At 38.1% G+C, this 20389-nt stretch overlaps 2 protein-coding genes and 2 pseudogenes across 2 annotated transcripts; all 4 read left to right on the top strand.

The window, feature by feature from the left end:
- The first annotated feature begins 563 nt into the window (after positions 1-563).
- LOC120177120 (CSC1-like protein At4g35870) lies at positions 564-3160 on the top strand. Its single transcript, XM_039183353.1, has one exon. The coding sequence runs from the start codon at positions 671-673 to the stop codon at positions 3086-3088; it is 2418 nt and encodes an 805-aa protein (XP_039039284.1). The 5' UTR covers positions 564-670; the 3' UTR covers positions 3089-3160.
- A 1107-nt stretch (positions 3161-4267) lies between these two features.
- On the top strand, positions 4268-5129 carry LOC120177047. The gene is made up of 3 exons (XM_039183305.1): positions 4268-4440; positions 4780-4831; positions 4929-5129. Exons 1-3 carry the CDS (start codon positions 4268-4270, stop codon positions 5106-5108), a joined length of 405 nt encoding a protein of 134 aa, XP_039039236.1. The 3' UTR covers positions 5109-5129.
- An 842-nt stretch (positions 5130-5971) lies between these two features.
- Positions 5972-11101, top strand: LOC120177046 (annotated as a pseudogene).
- A 2070-nt stretch (positions 11102-13171) lies between these two features.
- Positions 13172-16168, top strand: LOC120177036 (annotated as a pseudogene).
- Positions 16169-20389: the final 4221 nt, after the last annotated feature.

Raw genomic sequence — 20389 nt, 5'->3', positions numbered from 1 at the left:
GTCGCGCATAAATGACAGATGAGGCATAGTTCGATGGTTAAAGAATGGTTGAAAAGGAAGGAACGAGTCGTTGATGTCGGTGAAGATGAGGATAAGGCTAGTGAGGGCGAGGGTGGGGATTCAGGGTGTCCACAGTAATACCACGAGGAAGAGTATCTCATTTACCATTAATTTTAATAATTTTCTTTCTTTATGACATGAAAAATCATGATTTAAAAAATAATTTAATTTTGTCATGTCATAAAGTCGTTAGAAATTTAAAGGTTGAGTGATCAAAAAATTCAATGTCTAAAGTTCAACTTATAAATTGAAGAATTGAAGGTACGGTGAGTAAAATAGGAGAGAAAGTAGGGTTTAGTGAGTAAACGTATAATTTACCCAATTAGAATATATATTTTTTGAATTGAATGAATAAAAGTATATAAATATAAAAAGAAAATATAATAAATAATCATCTATTTAGTTTAATAATGTTTATGTCCCATTACATTACAACTGCTGAATTACAGAGTACAATAAATATCTCATAATTGTCCTATAACTAAATTCCACACCCACAACTATTTAGAGGAATCGAAACAACAAAACGACAAAAGTCTACCTTCCCCCAATCGAACCCCCAAAATCCGATAACCAAATCCCTAATTTCTCTTCTATCGTCAAATCTCCGATGGACGACACGCTTCCTCCTCCGCCCTCCCCTTCATCTGACGAAGACTTCCCCATAGACGGAGCGTGGTATGGCAACATCCAATATCTCCTCAACATTTCAACCATCGGCCTCCTTTGTTGCGTCCTCATCTTCCTCTTCCTCAAGCTCCGCAGCGATCATCGCCGTCTCCCCGGACCCTCCGCTCTATTCTCTAAGCTCCTTTCCGTCTGGCACGCTACCGGCCGTGAGATTGCCCGCCACTGCGGAGCTGATGCCGCCCAATACCTCTTAATCGAAGGTGGCAGCTTCTCCGTTCTCTTATCTGTTGCCGTTTTGGCTGTTTTCGTATTACTCCCCGTAAATCTCTACGGCGGCACTGCTGTATTAGGGGATGAGTTCTCCAAAACAACTGTAAGTCATATTAGTAAGGGTTCAGTGTTACTTTGGGTACATTTCATTTTCGTACTTCTTGTTGTTATTATTTTCCATTATGGAATGTCTGCCATCGAAGAAAGATTAAGAATTACTAGGTTTAGGGATGGTAATGGAAATTTAAGTGATCCCAATTCCAATTCAACGGCGATTTTTACAATCATGGTTCAGGGTTTACCTAAGAATCTAGGGGTTGATAAAGGTATTTTGCTCGAGTATTTTCAGTATAAATATCCAGGGAAAGTATACAGGGTAATTATTCCTATGGATTTATGTGCATTGGATGATTTAGCCACTGAAGTAGTTAAGGTTAGGGATGAAATTACCTGGTTGATTGCGAAAATTGATTCGCTTCTTCTGCCAGAAGAAAGTGAAGATGATATGAACGGATGTGAAGGGTTTTTGGGTTGGATCCGTTGGTTGTGGAGGACAATCCAACGTGTTTTCGATCAGATCATGAGTAAATTTGGGTTTACAGATGAAGAAAAATTAAAAAAGCTGCAAGAATTGAGAGCCAAGTTGGAGACCGAATTAGCGGCTTATAAGGAAGGAAATGCGCAGGGTGCTGGAGTTGCTTTTGTGATGTTTAAGGATGTATATACTGCAAATAAAGCAGTTCAAGATTTTCAGAATGAGAAAAAGAGGCGGTTTGGGAAGTTTTTTTCTGTCATGGAACTAAAGTTGCAGAGGAACCAATGGAAAGTTGAACGAGCCCCATTGGCCACTGATATTTACTGGAACCATTTGGGATCAACAAAATTGTCACTGAAACTGCGAAGAGTGTTTGTGAACATGTGTTTGTTGTTGATGCTTTTGTTTTTCAGTTCTCCGCTTGCAGTAATCACTGCTGTGCAGAGTGCTGCTCGGATTATTAACGCAGAAGCAATTGATCATGCACAGTCATGGTTGGCTTGGGTGCAAAGTTCAAGCTGGATGGCATCTCTAATCTTTCAGTTTTTGCCCAATGTACTTATATTTGTTAGCATGTATATAATTGTCCCTTCAGTTCTTTCCCATCTTTCCAAGTTTGAACGGCATCTCACGGTATCCGGTGAGCAGAGAGCAGCATTGCTAAAGATGGTTTGCTTCTTCCTTGTCAATTTGATCCTACTGAAGGCTCTTGTTGAGTCATCATTGGAGAGTGCAATCCTTCGGATGGGTCGATGCTATTTGGATGGAGAAGACTGCAAGAGAATTGAGCAGTACATGAGTGCATCATTCCTTTCAAGGTCTTGCCTTTCTTCTCTTGCATTTCTAATCACAAGTACATTCTTGGGAATATCATATGATCTGCTGGCTCCAGTTCCTTGGATAAAGAAGAAGCTTCAGAAGTTTCGGAAGAATGACATGCTCCAGTTGGTCCCTGAGAATATTGAGGAGTACCTGTTAGAAAATCAGAACCTGAATAATTTGCGGAGACCACTGTTGCCAGAGAGTTTATTCGACTCTCCTACGATGGGTGGAATTGACATTCAGGGACAGGATCTTTCAGTCTATCCTATTAGCAGCCGGACGTCGCCTATACCCAAGCAGACGTTCGACTTTGCACAGTATTATGCGTTTAATTTGACAATATTTTCCCTGACCTTGATATATTCGTGCTTTGCTCCTATTGTGGTGCCAGTGGGTGCAGTCTATTTTGGATATAGGTATGTGGTTGATAAGTACAACTTTCTGTTTGTGTATAGAGTCCGTGGATTTCCTGCTGGGAATGATGGAAGGCTTATGGATACGGTATTGTGTATCATGCGGTTTTGCCTCAATTTGTTCCTCCTCTCGATGCTTCTGTTCTTTTCAGTGAAAGGAGACTCCACAAAGCTGCAAGCCATATTTACTCTGGGATTGCTAGTAATTTACAAACTGTTGCCTTCTAAGAATGATAGTTTTCAACCAGCCCTGTTGGAAGGCATGCAAAATATAGACAGCATTATAGATGGACCCATTGATTATGAGCTTTTCTCACTACCTAGATTCGATTGGGATACATATGATTTAAGACTTTGACGGTTCTATTAGTTATTTCAACATTTGTGTAGTGTACCACGATGGCCTTTTCTAATGAAGTTTTTAATGCATAAGCGTTTATTATTATTATTGACCCACAACCCCACCCCATATATATATATATAAATAAAGAGAGTGGGGTTAAGATAGGGAGAAGGGTTAGGATTCACTTACACAATATAAAAGATTTTTTTAGTTTTACATTATTTAAGATTATTGGATGAGTATAGACTTTTTTCTTCGGTGAATATTTTTCAAATGATCTTAAATTAATGTAAAATTTTTAGTCATACATTGTGTAATTGACTCGTGTGTATTTTCATTTATGTTAATGATCTTAAATCAATGTAAAGTTTTTTAATCTTACATTGTGTAATTGACTCATGTTTTCAAGGATGTTCTCCATGTCAGTCAAACATTTGATGTCCATTTGAAGTATACAACTTAATGCTTAGTCAAATGTTCATATAGTTTCCTTGATTTGTTTATTTTTTCATTGTACTGGGATCATGTCGGTTCTCTTACTTTTGTAAGATTTTACAAATCAATGAAATATTCTTGTCTGAACAAAAGAAATAAATTGTAAGATCGGAAGCAAGGTGGTAATCTTCTCTCTTTACGTCGCACCATATACAAGTTTGGAGATCCATAGCATTCATGTAATTTAATGAACATCTCTTTGTTGTTCTGACGTTTTGAGCTGTGTAAACAATGGAAAAGAGGGCATATATATATATATATATATATATATCATTTACAGTATATGATTATACATATATTTGGCAAAAAGAAAGATTTGAAGCGGGAAAAAGTTGGCCATGCAGAAAACGTGAGTTTGTTTGAGATAACAATTCTATAAAAAGCAAAGAGTGTATGCGACAGAGAGAATTTGTGAAACAATCCTGAAATGGGAGGGAAGAAAAGTTCTTGGGGTGAGGAAACTTGGACGAAATTATTTGTAGGCATAAATTAGAAACCGAGGAAAACTAGGAGATCAAAATGCCAACTAGTCTAACAAATGCCTTCTTCACTCTCTCGTCTTTATATCAAACCACGTTTTCTTCCTCCATTTATTTCCCATTCCCCATTGAATGAGAGACTAATTAATACAAATACAATCAGACAAAGAAGACAAAAGTCACTGTGTGTCTTTTCTTGTGACTTGGAAGAGAGAGAATCATGCAGCAGCATTTACCAGTTAAATGCAAGCTTGTGGATTCAGATTCAGACACCACCAAGTTGGGGTTTGGAAGCTATGAGCAGCAGCAGCAGCAGCCCCTTTGCCCCAAACCTCGCCGCGTTGTACCTCCCATTCCCGAGTTTCTCAAGCCCCTCAAATGTACCAAGCACAGGTAGCTTTGCTTCACTCCCATTCCCATGTTTTTCTCACTCTTTCCTCTCTTTTTATATTTTTTTATTTCAAGGTGCTAGTTCCTTCTTCTTGCCGAGTTCCTCTATTTTTTCCCTTTGTTCATCCTAAAACGGGGTAAAAGTTTTTATTTTGGTCCCTCTACAATGCTCAAATTTGGTATTTAGTCATTTTATCTGTTATAATTTGATTCGTCTACTTCTATCAGGTTTCTAATTAGTCCAAACAGTTAAAAAGGAATTCATGTCAGTATCTTAATTGTAATAGTTTACACCATTAATTATTTGGACTTAACTAATTTGATGTCCCATGTGATGAACAGCCAACAGAATACTGATGGGAGAAGTGGAGTTCTGAACATGATTGATGATAAGGTTAGTATTTCATTCCTCAAACCATAACATGTCTGTGTGTTTAGAGATATATAAATCAGAGGGATTTCATTCTTCTAATACCGACATATGAACTCAGAAAAACGATGGAGCATGCACGGGGTGTTGGCCGAGCTGTTACGCAGGGTCACCGCCGGGAAGAACAGGCAACCCTTTGGTTCACGACGTCCACTTCGTTCATCAAATGGAGCTTCTCTCACCCTTCACCAGAACCAATCTTTCAGACAAATTTGGCATCCACTCCGCTTCTCCTGCTTGACATTGCACCACCCTTTTTCATGGGCATCTCTTGCACTGGATGGATGGAACTACCCTTTCCAGAGATTTTTTGGTAGCTTTAAGCCTCTTTAGTACACCACTATGCAAAAATCTATAATGGTGGTGGGTCTTTAGTCTTTGTTTTTGTTGTTGTTGTAAATATTATGAGCTGAAATGGACTTCATTATCTCTTGTACATAAAAACATTTTCATCATCTTTCGTTTTTCTAAATTTTGTTTCATTTCTATACTCGAATTTAACTTCCTTAACTGTCGCATATATATACACACACACAATAGAAGAAAGCTAGGCCCCACCCCTGTCCACATTTCACCTCCACTGTACCAACAAACAAGAAGACTGAAACCTTTCTTCATAGTTCATACCCTCGCAACAGATTCCAAATACTAGAGCAACCCAATATCCAAAATCCAATCTTTTTTTCTCCCCTTCAGTTTCCATTTTTTTTCCTTTCAAATGCAAATCTTTGTGGATGATCCACTTGTATTCACCTGAAACAATGGTTAGAGGAAAATGTTTTCTTCCTTAAAGACTGTATTTTTCCTCTGGGTCTTGAGCTTCAACCTCAGCTATGGCCGCATCTTCACTTTCAAGATGCACCACCTTTTCTCTGAATCCGTCAAGAACTGGTCCAACTCCACTGGCAAACTCTCTCATTGGCCTGCAAAGGGCTCTTTTGAGTACTACGCCGTTTTAGCTCACCGGGACCGCCTCCTCCGCGGCTGCAAACTCTCTGATAACAATGCAACCCTTTCTTTCTCTGATGCCTCCTCCACCTTCCGAATCAGCTCATTGGGATTTTAAATGATCTTTATGCACCTTTTTTTTTGTATTTTCTTTGAAGTTCAAATTTAGGGCATTGTTATAAAGTTTTTGTTTTTTTGGTACAGTTGCATTATACCACAGTGAAATTAGGGACTCCTGGGGTGAAGTTCATGGTTGCACTTGATACAGGGAGTGATCTTTTCTGGGTGCCATGCGATTGTACCCAATGTGCTCCAACTGAAGGAACTACTTATGCTTCTGTATGTTTTCTTCTTTTTGTTTTCCTTCATATTGTGAATTTGCATGTGTTTCTTGATGTGCCTGATTGAAACTCAAGAGAATGTACTTGAATTGTCCCCACAAATGCAGCTCTATAGCAAAATTTTGCACTCGATGCGTTTTTGTTCAATCTAGAATTCGCATGCTCTAATTTAGCTACATTGGGTTATTGGGAAAAGCTTGAGTGGGGTTATAGTTTATCCAGCTAGTGTGGTGATCAGTTCTTGTCCTTGAATTCATATTAAACTATGCATCTGTTTTTGGGCTGCCAGGATTTCGAGCTTAGCATATATGACCCGAAAGGATCATCCACTAGCAAAAGAGTCACCTGCAACAGTAGCTTGTGTGCACACCGTAACCAATGTCTCGGAACATTCAGTAGTTGTCCATACATAGTGTCTTACATGTCAGCTCAAACTTCTACTTCTGGGGTTCTACTGGAGGATGTTCTTCACCTGACAACCGGAGATGATCATCCACAGTTGGTTGAGGCATACGTCACGCTTGGTAAGCTCTCTTAATATTCATCTTAACTACCAAGTATACCTTTTGTGTAGGCCGATATTTGTTTCCCGACTCTTGTCTAGGTTCAGATGAAAATGCAATATGAATTGTGCAGCTGTGGGCGGGTACAGAGCGGTTCATTCCTCGATGTTGCAGCTCCCAATGGTTTATTTGGGCTTGGCATGGAGAAGATAGCAGTTCCTAGCATTTTATCACAGGAAGGTTTAACAGCTAATTCCTTCTCTATGTGTTTTGGAAGTGATGGAATTGGAAGGATTAGTTTTGGTGACAAAGGTATGTTGAAACTTGAAAGTCAAGAAGGGAGACTGAATGGGTCAAAAAGGGGGGCAGGGGGCACCGAATTCGGTGCCCAATTTTTCAGTGCCCAATCTTTGTTGAAAATAGAAATAGGGATAATTGCAATTTAGTTCATGCACACTTTAGGGTATTTACAAGATTAGTTCTTAAGCTTTAACTATAAATACCTTAACCCATTTAGCTTTAAAATCATCTCAAATCATATCTTTCTTCCAATACTAAAGAGTTTAGAAAGTTTTATTGTGAGTATTTTGTAAACACCTGTAAATTTTCTCTCTTTAGTAAAAGATCTGCAGAAGTCTAGAGACGTAGGTAGACGTAGGCATAATTGGTCGAACTCCGTTATCAATTTCGGGTATTATTTTTCTGCTTTTATTTCGCATTCTCACTAATCTGATTATAGGGAAATTACTCGTTTATTTCCCAACAATTGATATCAGAGTTTTTGGTTGTTAATTTTGTCGGTTTTTCTGCGAGGTTACTATTCACATGAATATTGAATTTCGTGAATAGTAAAATTTTGTCGGCGATATGAGTTTGTCAACAGAGGTGTTCTAATACACTGTGGTTCGCAAGAATTGTTAGAAAAGATCCAAAAGAAGCCAAATTCGAGTTGGAGCGATGACTTTGAGAAACAAAGTGGATGAGCTCAAGAGGGAGCTGCTCATATGCAAGGGAGCAATGAGTTAATGAGGTGCGCTGAAGACTTTCTTGGAAGGACTTAGATAAGGGGCAATGCTCGGGGGAGAGCAAGGAGATGCCCAGAGACTTTCGGAGGCCATAGTTGTAGCCGGAAAGCTGAATGAGCGATGTGTAGTCCAGGCCCATGCCCAGAGATAGTGGCAACAGTGGTGGAGACCGGGAAAAGGTGCAGCGGGGAGATGGTAGAGAAAGCTCTTCGAATGGCCAAAGTGAGCCATAAACTGTTCGTAGCCAAGGAAAGTCGTCGGGAAAGAATGACAAGGCTAAGTCCTGTGTAAAGAAGAAGGGGAGCAATGAAAAATTGAAGTGCTACTTCTGTGATGGTCCTCATTTTATTAGAGGATGTCCTGAGAAGCGTCGCCTTACAACTATCATGAATAGGATGGAAGAATGAGAAGTAGCGGGAATTGGCGCGGTCGCAAGTGTTAAAGCTACCAAGCCAAGAAAAAGACTTGGCCCGATTGATGGGATCAATATGGCCAAGCAAGGATCGAAACGTGACGAGACTGCGGGTGTTAAAGCAGTCGAGCACAAGAAGGGACCTCGTGCGATAGCAAGAGATAAAGCCGTCAAGCCGAGGGTGCAAAGTGAGCAAGTCTGCTCACAGTATGCCGGGATGGAGGTGTGGTCCAAGTTGAGGCGTCTCAGGCATAAAGAGATACTTAAGGAGTACGTGAGTCGATTCAGAAAACTCATGCTCAAAGTCCCAAGTTTGAATGAAGAAGATGGATTCTTCACCTTCATGTTCAGATTGAAGCCATGGGCGAAGAGAGTGTTGGAGCGAAGGGAAGTAAAGGAGTTGTCTAAAGCCTTGACAACTACTGAGTCTATCAAAGAATTTGGAGTCAAGAAGAACTAGACTTCCAAAACAAAGCCGAAAGCCGAGGGTAACGACAAGAGATTCCGTGATGAAGGCAAGTCAGAGGATGATGAATGTTGTTCCTTAAGTGGCAGAGAAAATCCACTAAATGATGAACCAGATGGTGAGTTTAGGGAAGATGTGTGCAGTCTTGGCACAAGTTCGAGTGTCAAAGATGTTAAGCCGAGTGTAAGAGTCGAGCAAACGAGGGGGCACAGATTTAAGATGCCAGAAGTGTTGCAAAATTACCCGAGGGGAGCTGAGTCATCCAAGGTGATGGATGAGCCCAATATCGAGTTGTACAGAGAAGAGGACGAACCCAAGATCGAAGAGGCGTTGAGAGTTGGCTCAATAAGGTTCATTTATGCCAAGGCGAGTAGAAGCTAAGTGCAAGAAGAATTGTCCGTGTCCAAGGAGTTTGCCGAGCATGTTTGTGTAGAGAACATGGCTTCAGAGACCATCTTAAGAGAAGGGTCGAAGCAGAGGCTTGTCGAGGATGTTCAAGTGAGGAACAATCCTTCAAAGACTAGTGGACAAGAGTCGAAGAGAGCCAAGACGTTGAGGGACAAGGCAACCACAGAGAAACTGCCCAATAACAAGTGGGTTTACAAGACGATGACTATGGACAAACTGAAGCTGTGTTCAGCTTCAGTTGGCATGCTACAGTAACAAGAGCAGAAATACTGCTGCATTGATCGAGGTGTGAAGACAAATTAAAATCAGTATTCAAATAGGAGATTGTTGAAACTTGAAAGTCAAGAAGGGGGCTGAATGAGTCAAAAAGGGGGACTGAATGGGTCAAAAAGGGATGCCCAATTTTACGGTGCCCAATCTTTGTTGAAAATAGAAATAGGGATAATTGCAATTTAGTCCTTACACACTTTAGAGTATTTACAAGATTAGTCCTTAAGCTTCAACTATAAATATTCTAACCCATTTAGCTTCAAAATCATCCCAAATCATCTCTTTCTCCCAATACTAAAGAGTTTAGAAAGTTTTCTTATGAGTTGTGAGTGTTTTATAAACACTTGTAAATTTTTTCTCTTTAGTAAAAAATCTGCGGCAGTCTGGAGACGTAGCATAATTGGTCGAACTCCGTTATCAATTTCGAATATTATTTCTTCGCTTTTATTTCACATTTTCACTAATCTAATTATAGGGAAATTACTCGTTTATTTCCCAACAAGGTAGTCCTAACCAACAAGAGACCCCATTTAATCTCAACCCATCACAGTAAGTGGTAATTTTCTTATTTTGCTGATCACTGTTAATTTAGAATGGTGTATTAATTGATTTTCTTAATATCTAATCATGATTTATGCTGCAGTCCAACCTATAACATTACAGTAACTCAAATTCGGGTTGGGACAACTCCAATCGTTGGTGATATCATTGCTCTTTTTGATTCCGGGACCTCATTCACATACTTGGTTGACCCAACATATTCAAACCTTGCAGAGAATGTAAGTATTTTGCATGTTAAAAACCAATAAAACTTGGTGTTGCAACTTCATAGATTTGTGCTCTTCTACAGTTCCATTCTCAGGCACAAGATAGGCGCCGTCCACTTGATTCAAGGATCCCTTTTAAGTACTGTTATGACATGAGGTCCGTTATTTAGTCTTGTTTCACATAGTATTGTTTTTCTCCACTTAGGTTGAATTTCGCACAATTTATTGTTTTTCTTTGTGGAATGCAGCCCTGATGCAAATGTTACTTTAATACCCAGTATGAGTTTAACGATGAAGGCGGACATCACTTTCCTGTATAAGACCCAATAGTCATCATTTCTACTCGGGTAATATCCTGCTCCTAGACTTTATTCTTTCATTTTCTTTCGTACCCCGGACTGAAAATTTCATTAACCAATTTGATCTCTAATGATTTGCAGAGTAAACTTGTATACTGCTTGTCTGCCATCAAGAGTACGGAACTGAATATTATTGGACGTAAGTCTTGCGTATAGCATGCGCTTATTTGAGTGCTTAACTTGCAAGAGAATTATGCAATGTAACTTAATTTCCAATGTTTTATGTTTTTGCTTAATGGACTGTTCTTTCCTCTAAACAGAAAACTTTATGACCGGTTACCATGTGGTGTTCGACCGAGAAAGATATGTCTTGGGATGGAAGAAGTTCGATTGTAAGTGATATGCTTTTCCTTTATGGTTTCTCATTCGAGCATGTTTACTTGCGAAACTCATTGGCTTGTAAGCAGGTTACGATGTTGAGGAAACTAATACATCAGTAGTAGAAACTTATGCTGCCTCTGAACCTCCTGCCACTGCTGCCGGAATCCATAATTATTCAACCCCCGAGTCAAGTAATAAAGATGTCAATAAAACCAATTCCGGCAGTTCCGTTGGCTTGCGATCTTGCCATTTCCATATTTCTCTTCTGGCCTTCTTGGGAGCCATCTCCATATTGCCCCAGTAGGGCATGCTTTGGGACATATCCTCCTTTCAATATCTTCAGACAGATTCAAGCATATGGCATATATGGCTTAGATGTCTACTTTGTTGTCGTCTTTTGATCATTTAGCAAAGAATAGGGATCAAATATACAAATGTAGCACAATTTTGTTGGAAACAAACAATGAAACAGTTTTTTTCCGGTGTGTTTTAACTGCGTCTGAAAATTTCGACTTTGAAAACTGATGTTTGAATTGTGTTTCGAGTTAGCATGCATTTGTATGGGGCCAGCAATGCATAAGCTGACTCAGATAAAGAGTTGACCTTATTATCAAGGTACGTGGACTATTCAGCAAATGAATTGTATCATCAGGAGGCAACCACTAAATTTAATTTTACGACTTTGAACAAAATATAATAACAATTCAGATAGGGTAGATAGATCACTCTTTTTTATTCCCACCCCATCACTCCCTCGATTATTTAAGGAAATGGCATCTTCAATTCATTATTTACAGAAATTACTGACTATTTTGTTGAGTGAGCATGCCAATCAAATTCATTACTGATTAAAAGAACTGATGGACTGAAGTGAGCATGAAAATTTAAAATTATCATAAACCTAGACGGATGCAAGAGTTTAATAGGTTCATCACTAAATGAACTAGGTAAGGTCCTAACTGTTACGGCTTCTGCCTTGGGCTTTGGCTTTGAACCTTCCTTGTGAAACTTGACACTTGCGTAAGTATTACTATTATAAAAGAGATTGGGTGTTCGTGAATGACATGTGTATGGAGGATTGCGTGCGACTTAATTTTATATAATAGACTCTTTCGTTTATGATTTGGACTTCTTACCAACCAAAAGTAGAATTCAATCTTCTAATACACATATTAACCACATGGTTAAGCTGCCATGGCATGCATCTTGAGGTTGTTGAATGAATCATTCCCTTTTTCTACTGCAATTGGTTCTTCAACCCCCAAAATGGAGATTTCCATGCCCCATTTGTATAAAAATGAATGAATCTCTGTTGATATCGGAAACGATTTGTAACGTGGCGCTTAGAGCTAAGGACATGGACTTTCCCAACACTGGCCATGAACTTTTATCAATAATACTCCACGAGTGGATATACAACTACACCATAATGATAATATAATAATACTCTGGAGCTCATCCAACATCTTTAAAAAGAAAACAAAATAAAATGAAATCCTTAAATCTGTAAGACGAACAAAACTTAAAAGATGGAAAAGAGAAAAAGAAGAAGATGGAGGAAGAAATACATAGTAATAAAGCTATTAATCTTTTAGACGATCGCTATTTAAATTTATTAATTTTGACCAAAAAAAAATTATCAAGAATGAGAAAATTCAGTTATGTATCTGTTTTATTGTTTTACGGTCTCATAGTAATATTAGTATTGTTCTTTGAATAAATTCACATAGAGGTATAAACAATGCTGCTTGAACTCGGGTCATTTAAAGGAAACGTGTCATCATTGTTTATTGGAATCGTTTCTTGAGTTACAATCATAAAACTTTAATATATAAAGATGATTTATTTCTGATTTTGTTAATTAGAGTTAGCCAATAGTAATTATGTAACCCCACCTTATGCATGATGGATCTCATTCAGCACAAGGAATTAAACACACCTCTCTTAGTAAAACTTGCATTGCAAAATGCATAATCTGAAAGGAACAAATCACTTATGACAGGCTTTGGATATTTCATTTTACAAAAACCAATAAATTAATCTAGTTGATTCAAATTCTAAAATCTGATGTTAAATCGATGATCTGAAAATCTATAGTTTAAATATAGGAAATTAATAAAAATCATGTAATAATTTATAAAATAAGAAAACCAAATTCTAACAAATAAAAGTAAAAAGACTAAAGTTCCATTCTCGTAAAGTCATAGTTAAACCGATGCACAAGTGAAAATCAACAAAATACAAGGAGCTTGTAAAAACAAATTATTTAAATACATTGTGAGGTTCCCACGTTTGAGTTGGGGTACCAAACTCGAGTGCTTTCGTCTGTTCATCAAACTCAAAACTAAAAATCGTAATTTGACTTACGGTTTTTTTCCCCTGGAAAGCTCCAACCGAACCTGAAAACGTAATTTAAAGTTTCGGGTTTCTTAAGTTAAGCTCCCAAAGGCTAAAAACCACCGTAATTGTGTTTTTCTTTTTTTGGTGGGAGTTTCAGACATGTGGGAGTTAAGTAGTTGCAGTTGTGTGTGTTGTTGTTAGTTGTCTCGGGATGGAACGCGGGAACCTGTTGGGGCTTCGGAACTTTCGGCTTTGATATCCATCATCGCTATTCGGATCCGGTTAAGCAAATACTGGCCGTCGATGAGTTGCCGGTGAAGGGAAGTCCGGACTATTATACTGCTATGGTTCACCGTGATAAGATAATTAAGGGCCGTAGATTGGCGACGGCTAATGATCAGACGCCTGTTACGTTTCTCGATGGAAATGAGACTTATCGATTGGATGACTTGGGATTGTATGTTTTCTTTGCTCCTTTTATTTACATAATTTTTTTTGTATAATTATTGGTTTGTGCTTTTGTAATAGTTCAAAACTAGTTGGAACTTGGAAGCTGAATTCTGAGATTACGCCCGGGGGGGATTTGTTTCGTTTTATTTTTGTTGTAGAAAAAGCTGATATTTTCCCCTGTTTGTTTCCTGAGAAAAACTGGATTACTTTCCGTTTGTTTTAATACTCTGCTTCATCATGTAGTAGGTTTGGAGCATGTTTTGCAGGTGGAAAATTAAAAGAAAAAACAAATTGTGTTTCTGAATTTATATTGGGAAGAAATTGCGTCAGTTTTACATATTTTAGCTTCCTTCGTGGAATTGAGTTTCTTCTTGCAAAAGGATTGAATTGTTAATTTCCAATTTCTGGGAATTTTACAGTTTGCATTACGCGAATGTATCCGTTGGGACGCCTGCCTTGTCATTTTTGGTGGCACTAGACACCGGCAGCGATCTCTTCTGGTTGCCATGTGACTGCACCCGTTGCGTGCAAGGCCTCAGGACATCGGATAATCAGGTAACCCCTTTCTTCTTTCAAATGCTATAAATTTAACTTCTTACATATTCTTCAACAACTTGTAATTTGATGTGGTATTGATGCATGAACAATCATTTTTTAATGGTATCTTCTGGTAACTTTTGTGTTTCAGATGATAGAATTTAGCATCTATACCCCTAATACGTCGTCCACAAGCTCCAAGGTTCCCTGTAACAACTCCCTGTGTGAACAGCAAAGACAATGTTCTTCGCCTCAAAGTGATTGCCCATATCAAGTTCTCTATCTATCGAATGGCACTTCTTCTACCGGGGTCTTGGTGGAGGATGTCTTGCACTTAACTACTGATGAAGATAAAACCAGAGCCGTTCAAGCTAATATTACTTTGGGGTTCGTAACTTTTTAGTTCCCTTTCCATTAAGAAACATTATCGTAAATGCCGGAATTCTACTATGCTGTCTTGGAAAATAACTTCTTTTGACCCTTATGATTGATTTGGATGTTGTACTCTATTGCAGTTGTGGGCAGGTTCAGACTGGATCATTCTTAAATGGTGCTGCTCCTAATGGTGTTTTCGGGCTTGGTTTGGACAATATATCAGTTCCTAGCATATTAGCAAAAGAAAACATTGCTCCGAATTCTTTTTCTATGTGTTTCGGACGTGATGGGGTTGGAAGAATCACTTTTGGTGATAGGGGAAGCTCAGATCAAGGAGAAACACCGTTTAATCTCAGGTTACAACAGTAAGCGGCCACCTTTTCTCTGTTTGCAATGATGTAGCCTTAGAAATGATTCAGATTTCAGTTTTTGTTGTTTTTTCTGATCTCTTCGTGATATTCATTTTCAGCCCCACTTACAATGTCAGTCTCACTCAAATAAATGTTGGAGGGAATACTGCAGATCTCGAATTCAATGCAATTTTCGACTCCGGTACCTCCTTTACATATTTGAATGACCCAGCTTATACACTTATTTCTGAGAGTGTAAGTAGTTTAAATCACATAATCCATGCCGTTTCCTTAGTTACCTTTTCTTCCCATGTAAGTATTTGTCATTGTGTTGTGCGACAGTTCAACAATTTGGCCACAGAGAATCGGCATACATCGTCTAATTCTTCCGACCTTCCCTTTGAATATTGTTATGACCTGAGGTATGTTTACATCTACAGAAAATGACTTTGGTTTTATGCCTGACTGAGGCCCAAGGCACTGACTTCAGCTTTCACCTTGCAGTGCAAATCAAAGCAGCTTTAAGTACCCTGTTGTGAATCTGACCATGAAAGGTGGAGATTACTTCTTTGTTAATGATCCAATAGTAGTGATTTCCTTGCAGGTAAAAAAGTGCATTTTGATTCTATTAGATGCACTCGACTTGCCTTGAAAATTAATCTTTTGTTTTTTTATTTCCAGGCTGGAGATGTATACTGTTTAGGTGTCGTGAAAAGCGACAATGTGGATATCATCGGACGTAAGTATCTTCCGGCGGAATTAACATAACTTTGGTTCTTATGTGCTTACTCGATAACGAATTCGGGTCATTGATACTAAGAGTCTAATATTATGTCAACAGACAGCATGGCCTAGTATAGCACTGCTTTCACAATTTGTTATAATGAATTTCCATACCTCTCCGAGATACAACTTCTGATAACAGTGAACCATTGACAATCAGAGTATGGTTTCTTACACTTGTTTTTCTTTCGTTACATGGAAACCAGAAAATTTCATGACCGGTTATCGTATAGTTTTTGATCGTGAGAAGATGGTACTGGGCTGGATACCATCTGACTGTGAGTAACTTGTGTTTGTTTTTCTCTGCATTTTATGCTGGTCCGGTCGATCATCTCTTAAACTTGTAACAATGGATTTCAACAGGTTATGATAAAGAGACCTCAAACACATTACCATTGAAGCCGTCAACTGCCTTCCCTCCTGCCGTTGCCGTGAATCCTGAAGCCACGGCAGGGAATAATAATGGTACTAACAATTCACGGGCACCACCATCCATTACATATCCATCAACACACCTCAAAACCTTGTTTTACACTTTCACACTTGCTCTCATTCCATTTTTTGCTTTGATTTGATCATATTATTTATATCAGACCTTGTACCATACGTACTTCTATAGGTATACAGAGCAAAGGGAAGCATGCTTGCCTTTTCTTTCGTTTCCCTTTGATACACAGGGTTGTATATGTGTTTTGATTTTGTGATACAGTTGATTATATTACAGCATTTCTTTAGTTATAAAACTTGGAGTCCATGTTTTGCTTAACATGATCTTATACTTTAAAGCATGGTTCACTTGTGCTCGAAACAACAGACAGAAGTCCTTATCTTTCCCCAGGAACAAGACACGTTACCTTCTTAAAAGCCCCCAATCTTTAGATTATTCAAAAGGGAGAAACAATGGTTGCCAGACCATGAACCTCAACTCACGGTATAAATTCATACACAAATCTAAACATCATTAACTTTCACGGGTGAATCACGAAAACACCCTTTAAATGATTTAAAATAGAGTACATCTGATAATCTCTGAACAGTCTGGTTGGAAGAGCCAAGCATTTAAAAATTTGAAGGGCCAGGACCCCTATCGATCGATAGCACAAAAGAAATATAATTAGATAGATTACTAATCTTTGAAAATCATTCTGCTTATGTTCTCTCAAATGTAACACCCAAAGTTCATATGACAGGAGTTGTCGGAAGTTGAAACGGTCCTTAAGCTTTTTATGCAATCAAACGGGGATCGATCTAACATTCCAACTTAATTTTAAAAGAATATGTACCTAAACGATTGTACGCCATCTATATATTGAAATTTTGTGAATTTAAATATGATTTAAATTATGATCCTTTTAAAAAAATTTCAAAAAAAAAATCTTTTATACGAACAATCATCGAAAACACCAGTTAAAGCGCGTTTCCATAGATTCCTCATGTAAAATATCATTGCCTTAATTTTCGTAATAAATATATATATATATATATATATATATATATATGTTTGAAAAATATTCAAGTAATAAAAAGGATGTAATTTCGTACGAAAAATCCTAGACAACACTCTCATGTCTAATTAAGGCGCATTTCCATGGATTTCCCTCATGAAATAAAAATACCTTAATATATTTTTAGATAAAAACACATATATTTAATACTTACTCGAATAATAAAAATATACCATTTTGTACGAACAATTCTCGGAGACACAATCCTTGTTAGTTAAGACGCGTCTCTATAAATTATTGGCATAAAATATTTATTTATTTATTATTATCATTATAAATATAAAATAATTTTTTAGACAAATCACAAAAATGTACATTTTTTATAATATATATTATCCATGCTTAATCTTTATGAAATGTGCTAATACACTTATTCCATAGTCAAACAGATAACATCAAAACAACGATCATTGTTCAACATATGAGGTATAAGGGCCTAATTAAACTCGAGTTATACAAACATGTAAGATACTACATATATTCACGTTAATTAATCATATCGAATAACATATACATATGCGCATATATATGATACAACAATATTGAAAAATCGATATCAATGCGAAAAGATCAAGAAATATAGGGATTGAAAATAATATTAAATAAATAGAGAAATTGGACTAAATATATATAAACCATTCGAAACAGGAACTAAATCATAACATAGAAAAGAAATAAGAACCAATCATGCAAATAAACCCAAACGTCATATGTAACAATTAAAACGAGTAGGGACCAAAACACAAAGATCTGATTTTAAAGATTTTCAGAGATTGAAGCTCACCTGTGAGAATGCTGCCATGAAGGTTGAAAGTGATGAAAGGCTGAGTTGAGTTAGCAAATGAGGAAGGAGATGGTAAGAGGGAGAGATGACAGAAGAAACATTTTTTAATGACCTTAGAAAAATACTCTGCATTACAACCAGCTTATATAGAAGCCGTGCCTTCAAGTTCACTCTACCTTTATAACATATTCATAACAGACTCCAACATTTATAACAGACTTCAACAACTCACTCACGCACACAATGCTCATATTAGGAGCACATGTGCACGTTGCATATTCTAGAATACACTCGTGTATTCCAGACTTTATATTCCAATATTCTCCCGACTTCTTCAACCTTCTTGATGAAAAGACGAACACTTAAAACGAAAGTGCGATACATCTGTCTGTTCGATTTGAATCGGAAGTGCCGATGCTTCCTTCTGTTCGATTTGAATCGGAAGTGCCGATGTCTCCTTCCGTTCGATTTGAATCGAAAGTGCCGATGTCTCCTTCCGTTCGACTTGAATCGGAAGTGCCGATGCCTCATTCCGTTCGACTTGAATCGAAAGTGTCGATGCCTCATTCCGTTCGACTTGAATCGGAAGTGCCGATGCCTCATTCCGTTCGACTTGAAATGCGGACACAAGACCTTCTTGATGAAAAGACGAACACTTGAAACGAAAGTGCGATACATCTGTCTGTTCGATTTGAATCGGAAGTGCCGATGCTTCCTTCTGTTCGATTTGAATCGGAAGTGCCGATGCCTCATTCTGTTCGACTTGAATCGGAAGTGCCGATGCCTCATTCCGTTCGACTTGAATCGAAAGTGTCGATGCCTCATTCCGTTCGACTTGAATCGGAAGTGCCGATGCCTCATTCCGTTCGACTTGAAATGCGGACACAAGACTGTATGATAGCTAAGACAGTGATGACGTCTGGCCTAAATCCTTCCCCCAGTATGCAGTTTAAATGTCCTTGAAACTAAGCATCATATTCACACTCTGCAAATGCATCAAGAATAGAATTCCATGAAACCAAGTCTCTCCAAGGAATCATCAGAAATGTCTGATATGCGGCTCCTATGTCATTGCATTTTGCATAGAAACTAACAAGGGCATTTGACACCGGTGTAATTGCATATAAGCAAGAATACCGAATAATATACCCGTGGATCACTTTTCCAACCTAGAGATCCTTTAAGTGTGCACAGGCAGAAAGAACACTAACAAGAATCGTAGAATTTGGTTCAAACATATTTGCAGAGATTAATTCCTGAAACAAATCCAAAGCTCTTAGCCAATAACCATTTACCACATAACCAACAATAATAGCATTCCAGGAAACCAAATCTCTTGATTCCATCTTTTGGAACACTGATTGATTCGAAACATCTAATGCTAAATCAGCTTCTCGAAGTAAACAAGCGAGCTTAAGATTAAGCAGCCCCTCCTCTGTCTCTCTGATTACCTCAATAAGCTCGCCGTGAACCGCGAGGATCTGGGGATTGAAAGGGTCAGATGCGAGAGCATCGTTTAGGGCAGAGAGTGAGTCTATTTGCTCACCAAATGCGAAAGGAAGACACAATATTAAAAGTAGAGGAGCCATTAAAATGATCTTCTTCTCCATGTATTTACAGTAAGACACTAAACCAAGTTACAATCTCAACGAAAATAGGGGAAAACAAATATGTTTTCTGCATAATCTGTACACAGTAAGAGAAGGAAGAAAGTGAGAGTAAAGGAATTCAATCGTCGGTGCAACGGCGAAAGAGAAAACGATGCCAGGATCTTTTAGCAAATGATACCATGTGAGAATACTGCCATGAAGACTGAAAGTGATGAAAGGCTGAGTTGAGTTAGTAAATGAGGAAGGAGACGGTAAGAGGGAGAGATGACAGAAGAAGCTTTTTTTTAATGACCTTAGAAAAATACTATGCATTACAACCAACTTATATAGAAGTTGTGCCTTCAAGTTTACTCTACCTCTATAACAGATTCATAACATACTCTAACATTTATAACAGACTTCAACAGCTCACTCACACACACAATGCTTATATTAGGAGCACATGCACACGTTGCATATTCTAGAATACACTCGTGTATTCCAGACTTCATATTCAAATATCACTTTTAACGGCAACGAAGGGCCTGTCTACCATCAAGGAAATCACCGTCCAACGTTCAGAGAAACAAAGGTAAGCTTTTCTCTCTATTTTTTGTTTTTGTTTTCTTATTTTTTCCTCTCCTCCCTATTGTTGATGGTCGGTTTCCTTTCTACATGCCCTTCGAAAGATAAAAATGCTTCTTTTTTTATTCTTCTTCCTCTTTTGTTTTTGCATGTAACACGAAGGGAAAATGAATATCTTTTAGCTTGTGATGGTTCCCTCAATAATTTCTAGATTTTTTTACGTGGGGAGGCCTTTGTCACAACCTCTATCATGATAGAGGAGATATGACAATGGCACACAATCGTCTGTGGCTTCAAGTACGACTATTATAGCATCGCGATATGGTGTGGGGACTATATCTGTGTGTGTTGTTGTTGAGGACGTTGTTATCAATGCGTTGGGAAGTTCAGAAGACTCGCGTGCA

The sequence above is a fragment of the Hibiscus syriacus genome, unplaced genomic scaffold (assembly GCF_006381635.1).
Source record: "Hibiscus syriacus cultivar Baekdansim isolate YM2019G1 unplaced genomic scaffold, ASM638163v2 tig00112281_pilon, whole genome shotgun sequence".
Classification (NCBI taxonomy): Eukaryota; Viridiplantae; Streptophyta; class Magnoliopsida; order Malvales; family Malvaceae; genus Hibiscus; species Hibiscus syriacus.
Note: the sequence above shows the minus strand (reverse complement) of the source record. Positions and strands in the feature narration are given on the sequence as shown.

Bases quoted from the DNA above. Each gene is read 5' to 3' on its own strand.
- LOC120177120 (XM_039183353.1), top strand. From the start codon at position 671: ATGGACGACACGCTTCCTCCTCCGCCCTCCCCTTCATCTGACGAAGAC.
- LOC120177047 (XM_039183305.1), top strand. From the start codon at position 4,268: ATGCAGCAGCATTTACCAGTTAAATGCAAGCTTGTGGATTCAGATTCA. The intron at 4,441-4,779 runs GTAGCTTTGCTT...TGTGATGAACAG, and splicing joins CTCAAATGTACCAAGCACAG to CCAACAGAATACTGATGGGA. The intron at 4,832-4,928 runs GTTAGTATTTCA...ATATGAACTCAG, and splicing joins TGAACATGATTGATGATAAG to AAAAACGATGGAGCATGCAC.